At 41.5% G+C, this 10535-nt stretch overlaps 1 protein-coding gene across 1 annotated transcript; it reads left to right on the top strand.

The window, feature by feature from the left end:
- Window positions 1-1549: 1549 nt before the first annotated feature.
- ddx56 (DEAD (Asp-Glu-Ala-Asp) box helicase 56) lies at window positions 1550-10535 on the top strand (the record flags this gene model as incomplete). Its single annotated transcript, XM_024257723.2, is given in 14 exon segments — window positions 1550-1685; window positions 2560-2721; window positions 2822-2976; window positions 3083-3253; window positions 4407-4497; window positions 5243-5484; window positions 5558-5692; window positions 7486-7599; window positions 7673-7767; window positions 7896-7969; window positions 8050-8139; window positions 8216-8321; window positions 9104-9204; window positions 10176-10535. Coding segments are annotated over 14 exon segments (1680 nt in total). The 5' UTR covers window positions 1550-1628.

Here is a 10535-nt window from a genome sequence, read left to right as displayed (position 1 = left end):
TTGTTTATTGATTTCCACTTTAATTTATTTCCAATTTTAAATAATTAATGACAAATGTATTTATTAATTTAATGGTGTATATTCTTAATTCATTAAGTCCTCCATAAAAATCCCAGTAAATAAATGAATGAAAAGAAAAAACACATTTTAGAAACATAAAAATAAACCAAAGATTCCTATTTTCCGCTGCTTTTTTTCTCTTTTAGCCAAAAAATCACAGAATCTTTTTAATGTGTTTGCAGAAAAAAAATCCAATAACAATGAAATTAATCCATAAAACTGTTTTTATAAAAATGTTTTATAATTCAGCACTTGAGAATGTACCACAGGCTAAAATAACTTTTAAAGAGTTTTTTCAATTTAAGTTTTTTCTAGTTTGAACATGTGCAAATGTGTGAAATTCGCTGAAAAAGCTATTGTAATAATTGCGTAAACTATTAAGGATAAATAATGTTGAGAAAAATCAAAACTGAAAAATAACATATGTAGAAAGAGAAGCTGTTAATTAATTAATTAATATTTGAGTTTAAACTACTTCCAGAAGCATTTAGTGATGTAAAAATACCAGAAATTTCGAAATAACAGCGAAAAAGACAGTAAATCATGGTGGCCCTATATTAAATGTTGAAGATAAACTTTTTTATAAGATATTCTCAGCGGTCAATGAGCCAAAATTTGATTTTTTTTTTTCCAATTATTCTCAAAGAATAGAAAGAACCCGTTCAAACGGAAGAAGCTGATCATATTTTCACAAGCAAAGACAAGAGAAATCTTAATAAGATCTATAAGTCGGTAGGTGTTTTATTATCGTAAACTTTGCCAATTATTGTATGTTGCTTATTAGTTTCTTAATTTAGAGTTTTTTCTACAAACGGCAAATTTGGGATGAAAATAACAGAATCAAACTGAATAGACTATTTTCAAACAAGTCTTGATTTTTCAATAATCAAAGCCCATCCTTTTTTGTCGAGCCCAAGATTTCCGAGGGTTTGTGTAACTAAAAATAAAAACAACATATAATAGACTGAAAACTTCTTTTGTTCTATAGTTATGCGATTTTTGTTGTATGTCCCACTTTGCTCAGATCTGGTTTATTATTATTTTATTGATTCTGTTTTTGTTGTTTAATGCTGCAATTGCCCCCTCTGTTTCATTAAAAATAATGTATAAACTCTGTTCAAGTCTTGTTTTGTTCTATAGTGTGTAGTTAACATGTGTAACTGGTATAATTTTGACAAAATATATTTTTATGGAGAGTAAAATATTGAAAGTTATTTAAGGTTTAAGTTGATTTATCCTGGAATAATATTCCTGCCTTTCTATTTTTCATAATTATGTTAAAAAGTTACGGTTTTACAGTTTTAAAGAGTGACATTCTGCAGCTTTTTGGACTATTTTGGCATTTATACTAAGATTTTTAGCCTGTTTTGGAGTTAGGCGAATATTTCAGCTACTTGCTAGCTGTTTTGGCTAACCAAGTCTTTTTGGGGGGGCTAATTTGGCATTTAGCTAATATTTTTAGCTGGCTATCAGCTGCAGCTTTTTCAGCTTTTAGCTTCTGGTAGAAAAAAAAAATCCGAGGGTGTGACGTCAAACTCCTGCGACGCTCGCACGTGAACGCAGCAGAGATGGCATGCGAACGGCTGCAGTTTCATGAAATGGGTTTAGACGACCGCCTGCTAAAGGTAAGACGGCCTCCAGGGAACTCGGAACAGGTTCTGTTGGATCCCAGAAGAATCTCGAACCTACAGGTCCCGAGAAAACTCTGTAAAAACGTGTTGAAATCACAGCAGGACTCAACTAGCTACCCTCGTGTTTGGATAAACGGCGAAGAAACTCATGACATTTATGATTTTAAACACCTTTTGTTCAGCTTATAATGTTTTTATTTTAGTTGTAAACAGTACAATAGGAATGACAGATGTTAAATAGCTCCAAATATAAAACAGAAAGATTGGAACTCGTGGATCTTTTTATTTTATTTTTTTCTTTATGTAAAAAATCTATTTAGCAAAGATATCCGTGCAGTTTAAATATGTGTTTATTTCTCTTTAGACTGGGCCACATGTGTTGAAACAAGCTTTTATATTCGTTTTCTTAGCTGTTTATGTTCCAGAACAGCTGATGTTACTACTTCCGGTAGCTCTTTGAGCACTTCCGGTTCTGTGTACTTCACAGATCCAAGCCTGTTGTGTGTGTGTACGGTTTTTCTGTGCGTTCTTTGTGTTTTTGTTGGTTTGATGCCTAAATAGTGACTTGGTTGTTCTTAGTTACTTTTTTACTCCTCAGCTTCTCCTGAAGTTCTCCTCTTCCTCCATGTTTTTTTGGCACGAAGCAGCTTTAAACTTCAAACTTTAAACCTGTAGTTTTTGTGAAATGTCAACTCATTTGGACAAATAGTCAAAAAACTGAAGTTTCTTCTTCATCTCTAATAAACGACGTTTGACTTTTAATCAGAAAAAGCTGAAAAACATTTCCCAAACTCTTCCAGTTAGTTTTTTGCTAATGAACGTCAGTTTTCCGTCTGTGGTTCCTCATGATCGCCCTGCTCCTCCTCAGGCGGTCGCAGACCTGGGCTGGTCTCAGCCCACCCTGATCCAGGAGAAAGCCATTCCTCTGGCTCTGGAGGGGAAGGACCTTCTGGCTCGAGCTCGGACCGGATCTGGGAAAACCGCCGCCTACGCCGTTCCCATCATCCAGCACATCCTGACCTCCAAACAGGTGAGAATGGGAAGGAAAGGCAGAAAAATGTGAAACGCCACTTTGGGGGTTTCCTTGCTGACTCCTCCCCTCTCCGTCTTCGCTCCTCCTCCTCCTTCAGAGCGTCCGGGAGCAGGCGGTCAGGGCGCTGGTCCTGGTTCCGACCAAAGAGCTGGGCCAGCAGGTCCAGACCATGATGAGGCAGCTGACGTCCTTCTGCTCCAGAGACGTCCGAGTGGCCGACATCTCCAGCAAGGCGGACGTTTCCTCTCAGAGGTGGGAGGCGGGCCCAGCTCTGCAGAACCTTGCGGGCCCGGCTCCGCAGAACCTTGCAGACCCGGCTCAGAGGTTTGTGGTTCCATCTGATCTCGTCTGTGGACAGGCCCATCCTGATGGAGAAGCCTGACGTGGTGGTGGGGACGCCGTCCCGTGTGCTCGCCCACATCAACGCGCACAACCTGGACCTGCAGGCCTCCCTGGAGGTTCTGGTCGTGGACGAGGCCGACCTGATCTTCTCGTTCGGCTTCGAGGCCGACCTCAAGAGCTTGTTGTGGTGAGAAGTTCTGGTTTTGAAAACGCTTTTGCAGAGAAAATGAGAGGAGAGCATCAGAGACGAGAAGCTGCCGCGACAGAACCGGTTCTGATCCGTGTGAAGACCTCAACCGGTTCAGTTTATGTGTATGTTTGAGGAATTCTGATTCTGATCCGATTCTGATCCTCATGAAAAACCGAACTGGTTTTGATCTGTGAAACGAACAAAACCAGTTGTGATCCTCGTGATGAATGGAACCGGTTTTGGTCAGTGTGAGGAACAGAACCGGTTCTGATCCATGTAAAGAACAAAACCGGTTTCAATCCGTGTGAGGAATGGATTGGGTTCTGATTCCTACAAAGAACAGAACTGGTTTTGATCTGTGTGAAGATATGAACCGGTTCGGATTTATTTATATATTTGAGGAAAGGAACAGATTCTGATCCGTTCAAAGATCAGAACCAGATCTGATCTATTTGAAGAATGGAAGCAGTTCTGATCTGTGTGAGGAATTGAACCGGTTTCAATTCTTGTAAAGAACGGAACCGGTTCCAGTCAGTGTGAGGAATTGAACCGGTTCCGATCTGTTGGAAGAACGGAACCGGTTCTGATCTGTATGAAGAACAGAATTGGTTCTGATTCTTGGGAAGACTCAAACCAGTTTTGGATTTGTGTTAAGAATGGAACCGGATCTGATCTGTATGAAGAACGGAACAGGTTCTGATTCTTGGGAAGAATAGAACCGGTTCTGATCTGTGTGAAGAACGGAACCAGTTCTGATTTGTGTGAAAAAAGGGAACCAGTTTTGATCAATTTGAAGAACAGAATTGGTTCTGATTCTTGGGAAGACTCAAACCAGTTTTGGATTTGTGTTAAAAAATGAAACCCGATCTGATCCGTTTAAAGAACCTAATTGGTTCTAATCCTCGTGAAAAACTGATCTGGTTCTGATCCGGTGTGGCTCAGCTGTTTCCTTGAGGTCACGTCGTCATGGCAGCCGGTCAGACAGATTATTATGGTCTTTGCTGAACTCTCACATGGGAGACGCTTTGAACTGAACTTTATTGTTCCGTTCTTTCGAGAACAGGAAGTTTCTGCTCTTTATTCAGACTTTGAAATGATCAGAAGAAGAAACCTTCATCTTTATGAGTTGGTGTGGGTTTGTGTTCTGCAGCCATCTGCCAAAGATCTACCAGTCCTTCCTGATGTCGGCCACGTTCACGGAGGACGTCCAGGCTCTGAAGGAGCTGCTGCTGCACAACCCCGTAAGCTGCTCCGTCTGTGTTGAAGCTGCAGGTCCAGAGATGACAAAGCTTCTGAGGTTTCAGTCAAATTCCTTTGGATTTGTGTCCTGAAACTCTTTCAGAGCGTTTGAATCCGTTTTTCCTGAATGGTTAGAGGAGCTGCAGCGTTCTTCAGGAACCGTCACTGATCTTTGTATTACTAAGGAAGATCCTGTGTGTGAAGGGATGACCACTCTGACACAAAAATCTGTGAGCAGGCAGCTGGTGGTCAGGAAAGGACCGCCCACTCCTTCTGGATCACATGTGTCAAAGTCAAGGCCCAGGGGCCGGATCCGGCCCTCCAGATCATTTTATTTTACTGTTAGTAATGACCCGATGTTATCTTGTTCTCATTTCTAACTTGTATAATTTTGACAAAATCTATTTTTATGGAGAGTAAAATATTGAAAGTTATTTAAGGTTTAAGTTGATTTATTCTGGAATAATATTCCTGCCTTTTTATTATTCATAATTATGTTAAGGAGTTACAGTTTTACAGTTTAAAATATTGGCATTCTGCTAGCTTTTTGGACTATTTTAGAGTTTAATTAATATTTCAGCTACATGCTAGCTGTTTTGGCTAATTTAAGTTTTTTTTTTTTCGTTTTTTAGGCTAATTTGGCATTTAGCTAATATTTTTGTTGGCTATGAGCTTTAGCATTTTCAGCTATCAGCTTGTAATAGGACCTCTCCGGTTCTGTTCTGACCCGGATCCGTGTCTCCTCAGATGGTCCTGAAGCTGCAGGGCTCTCAGCTGCCGGACAGCAGCCAGCTGCAGCAGTACACCATCAAATGTGAGGAGGAGGACAAGTTCCTGCTCATCTACACGCTGCTGAAGCTGAGGCTGGTCCGCGGGAAGACGCTGCTGTTCGTGGGCGCCGTGGACCGCAGCTACCGCCTCAAGCTCTTCCTGGAGCAGTTCAGCATCCCCGCCTGCGTCCTCAACTCCGAGCTGCCCGTCCAGTCCAGGTGAGGAGAGCGGCGCCGCCGTTCAGACGGGGAAAAGGAGCGCCCGAGTCAGCGTCTGTCCGCTCTGCTGCAGGTGTCACATCATCACCCAGTTCAACCAGGGCTTCTATGACATCATCATCGCCACCGACGAGCAGAGTCTGAGCCCGCCGGCGGGTTCCTCCCAGACCAAAGGAAAGGAGAAGAAGAACGCCAACAAAGGAGGGAAGTGAGTCTGGATACTCCGGATTAACTCGAGATTCATTTAGAGTTTGACTCTGGATTAACTCGAGAGTAACATGGGATTAACACAGGATTAATTTAGGATAGACTCCAGACTGCTGAGATTAACTCGGGTTTACTTTGGGATTAACTCAGGTTTAGCTCAAGATAAACTCAGGATTAATTTTAGATTAACTCGAGGTTCAACTCGGGTTTAAAACCAGGTTTAATTCAGAAATGACTGACCTATTTTAGATTAACACATGGTTTATTTAGGATTAATTTAGACCTATCTCAGGATGAATCCAGGATTCATTTGAGAATAATTTAGGATTAACCTAGGATTAACATAGGAATAACACTGGATTATTTTGGTTAGACCTGAAGAATAACATCAGGATTACCCGAGGTTTAACTCAAGATTAACCCAGGATTAACTCAGGAATATTTTAGGATTAACTCAATATTACGGCAAGGTCAATTTTAGATTAACATAAGCAAAATTTTGGATTAAGTCTGGGTTGAAATCAGGTTTAATTCTGAATTAATTCAGGTTTTGCTCAAAATCAACTCAGAATTAACTCAGGATTACTTCAAAATTATCTCAAGATTACCGTTAGATTAACACGAGATTAAAGTAGGATTAACCCAGAGCTATTTTAGGATTAATCCAGCATTCATTTTAGAATAACTCATGATTAATTTAAGATTAACTCAAGTTTAGCATAGAAATAACACTGGATTAATTTAGGTTAGACTCAAGATTAATTTAGGATTATCTCAGGAATACTTTAAAATTTACTCTAGATTAACACAAGATCAATTTTAGATTAACACATGATTAATTTAGGATTATCTCCGGGTTAAAATCAGGTTTCATTCTGGATTAACTCAAGACCAACTCAAGATTAATTTAAGTAAAATTCTACATTAAATCAAATCAATATTAAGATTAACTCGGGTTTAAATTGGGATTAACTCGAGTTTATCTCAAAATAAATTCAGAAATACTTCAAAATTATGTCAAGATTAATGTTAGATTAAAACAGGATTAAAGTAGGATTAACCCAGAACTATCTCAGGATTAGTTCAGGATTAATTTAAATTTAACATAGGAATTACACCAGATTAATTTAGGTTAAATTAAAAAATAAAATCAGGAATAACTCAGATTTAACTCTTAACACACGATTAATTAAAAAAAAACCTGGATTAAAATCAACTTTGATTCTGAGTTAATCTATGAGTAACATAAGATTAATTTAACCTAAATTTTACATTAAGATTTACTCATTTCTAAATTGGGATTAACTCTGGAATATTTCAAAATTATTTCAAGATTCATTTTAGATTAACTCATGATCAGTTTGGGTTTGCCTCAAGAATTTTTTAGGGTTGAAATCAGGTTTAACTGGATTAATTTATGAGTAAAACAGGATTCATTCAGGTTTAACCCAGGTTCAGCTCAAGATTAGATCGGAATTAACTCAGGAATAACTCAAGATTACCTCAAGATTAATTTAGATTAACACGGGATTCATTTAGGATCAACTCATAACTATCTCAAGATTAATCCAGCATTAATTTAAGATTAACCCAGGGTTAACTCAGGATTATTTTGAGATCAACTCAGGATTAATGTGGGAAAAAAAATAAAAAAGATTAATCGACTCTGTATTTATTAGCGCCCCCAACAGGCCTGCTGCTGGAACTGCAGGATCTTTCAGGAACTTTTAAACAAATTGAGGAATTCCTCCTGCGTTTGTGGAGCTTTTGATTCATGATTTTTTTTGTCTTAAGAGCTAAAGATAAGGAGTTTGGAGTCTCCAGAGGCGTGGACTTCCAGAACGTCGCCAATGTCATAAACTTTGACTTCCCCCCGACGGTGGAGTCGTACATCCATCGAGTGGGCAGGTATCTGAAGCCGGCGCTGCGACCTCCTTCACATGTTTCCGCGTTCTTTCAGGATTGTCGTTTGTTTTCTCAGAACGGCGAGAGCGGACAACCAGGGCACGGCGCTGTCCTTCATCTCCCACACGGAGCTCCCCCTGCTGGCCGAGGTGGAGGAGGCTCTGAGCACAGGTGAGCTGCTGTGGGTCGGCGTCCACGGTTAAAACACGATTCTCGTTGGAGAGGCTCTTTGAGGATTTGGAATCACTAGGTTTTCTCGTCCTCAGAAACAGAATCCTCTTTTGTTTGTGTTTTCTCAGACAACAGCGAGTCGGTCCTGAAGCCGTATCAGTTCAGGATGGAGGAGATCGAGGGCTTCAGGTACCGCTGCCGGGTGAGCTCCGCCTCCTTTCTCCTGCATGTCTCAGGTCACGAGCAGCTTCCTCGCCAGCGCTGACGCACACGTGTTTGCAGGACGCCATGCGCGCCGTGACCAAGCAGGCGGTGAGGGAGGCCAGGCTGAAGGAGATCAAGCAGGAGCTGCTCAACTCAGAGAAGCTGAAGGTCTGACACTCTGATGATGAAGATGATGATGATGATGAGGAGGAGGAGGAGCTGATCAAAAGCTTCTGTCCCGCAGACGTACTTTGATGACAACCCCAGAGATCTGGAGCTGCTGAGACACGACAAAGACCTCCACCCCGCCGTGGTGAAGCCGCACATGAAGAACATCCCCGACTATCTGAGTAAGACCCTCGTCTTCATCGTATATGAAGGCTTTCGACGGGTGAATGTGACCCGTCTCACGGCGGTTTGATCTCAGATAACGGCGCCGCTGTTATAAAGATGACTTTATAACCATGAAGCTGCAGGGGGCGGAGCCGGTCCTCCTGCTGTTCCGAGTTTGTTTCAGATGAATTATGTTTCCGTTTTGTACAAGTTTGTGCATCAAAGTGACGTATTTAGTTTAACCCAGGGGTCCCCAGACGTCTTCATGTGAGGACCACACGACTGTTTTCTTCTCTGATGGGGGCCGAGGTCGGATTTAGGCTAACAGAAGAAGTGTGACAATCAGAACCTAAATGTAAAGATTATGGTTTTCCAGAAGGCCACACGTAGCCAAATTTTAAATATTTCATTTCTGTAATCCTCACAGAAAATATAATTCTAAGACATTTTAAAACTAGATATATAGCATTACCTGTGATAGATTTATAGCTGAAGGTGCTGAAATTGATAGCCAAAAACACTGAAGTTGATGGCTAGCTAAAATAGTAGCGAAGTGCCATAGTAGCTGAAAAAATTCTAATTTACCCAAAACAGCTAGCATAAAGCTAAAATATTAGCTAAACTCCAAATTAGCCTAAAAAAACTGAAAAAGCCTAAATTAGCCAAAACAGATCGGAGGGCCAAATGTGGAGGAGGGCCGGATCTGGCCCCTGTAGTTTGGGGACCCCTGGTTTAACCAGAGAGGATTGTCGTCATGGAGACGTTGTCTTCCTGCTGAGCATCACTCGCTCGTCTCCAGTTCCCCAGACGCTGAGGGGCGTGGTCAACCCGCTGTCCGGCAGGAGGAAGAGGAGGAGGATCAAACCCCCGGTGGAGGGAGTGGTGAGGAGCAGCTTCAAGGTGAGTCTGAGCCTTCAGGTGGTTTGCCACTTTTCTGTTGGTTTGTCTCCATGGCAACCATTTTGTTTTTGGGTCGTCTGGAGATGACAAACACGTCTATGTAATTTTTAGGAGAATTTGCAAAAGTAAATGTTTTGATTTCCATGGCAACAGAGGTTTTTTGTTTGAAATGGTGAGAAAATTTGGAGGATTTAGTTAAAAGCCTTGCAGCAGCGTTCTGGATAACCTGAAGCCGTTGTAGAGATTTTTTACTGAGACATGTACAGATGGAGCTGCAATAGTCAAGACAGGAGGAAATAAAAGCATGAATGAGCATCTCCATCTCAGAACGTGATACAACTGGACTCAGTTTAGCAATGTTTTTAAATGATCAAAACAAGAACGAACAAGTGCAGCAACGTGAGAGTCAAGAGATAAAACTGGGTCTAGAGTTACCCCGAGGTTTCTGACAGAGGGCCTGACAAAAGAGCCTCTGGACTATCTGGGAGTGGGATTTGTCAGGAGCACAAACGAGGACCTCAGTTTTAGCTTCAGTTAGCTGGAGAAAACTGTCGTTCATCCAACTCTTGACCGAATCCAAACACCTGCATAAAATCTGTATCTTAAAAACATCCTGAGGTTTAAAAGACACATAAAGCTGAATGTCTTCAGCATAAAAGTGGTAAGAAATGTCATTAAAAGAGCTTAAAATGTGCTGCAAAGGCAGCAGCTATAAAATGAACAGTAAAGGTCCCAAAACAGAGCCTTGTGGCACACCAGAAGAGAGAGAAGCAGAAGAGGACTTAAACTTAGAGGATATCACGGTAACATCGGGTCATTAATAACAATAAAATATAACGATCTGGAGGGCCGGATAGAACCCAGAGGGCCGAATCCGGCCCCCGGGCCTTGACTTTGACACTTTTTTTCCGGTGTTGATCTCCAGAGAACGTCGTCCTCCTCATGAGTTTCTCTGCTTTTGTTCCTGACAGAAGAACGACCCGAGCAGAAACCCGCTGAAGAGCTTCCGCTACACTGGAGGCAGAAACAAAGCACCCAGAGCTGGGAAGTCGTCGTGAGGGTTGGAGCGAGAGGCGTTACCATGACGACAGACGAACTCTTCCTCCAGCAGAGACAGGTCGTCACAGAAGACTCTCGTTCTTTGGTGGAATAAAACGTTCGTATTGGAGTTTAGAAAGTAGACCTGCTGCTTCCTTTGGACTGAAGAGGCGCGGGAGGCGGCTGAGGTCAACAGGGGGCGCCACAGAGTTTGAGGAAAATCAAACGCAGAGAGAGGATTGTTTGATTTTCTTCAGGCTCTTTATTGACTCTCCTTAATCTTAAAAGTCTTC

This window comes from Oryzias melastigma, linkage group LG12 (genome assembly GCF_002922805.2).
Source record: "Oryzias melastigma strain HK-1 linkage group LG12, ASM292280v2, whole genome shotgun sequence".
Lineage (NCBI taxonomy): Eukaryota > Metazoa > Chordata > Actinopteri > Beloniformes > Adrianichthyidae > Oryzias > Oryzias melastigma.
Note: the sequence above shows the minus strand (reverse complement) of the source record. Positions and strands in the feature narration are given on the sequence as shown.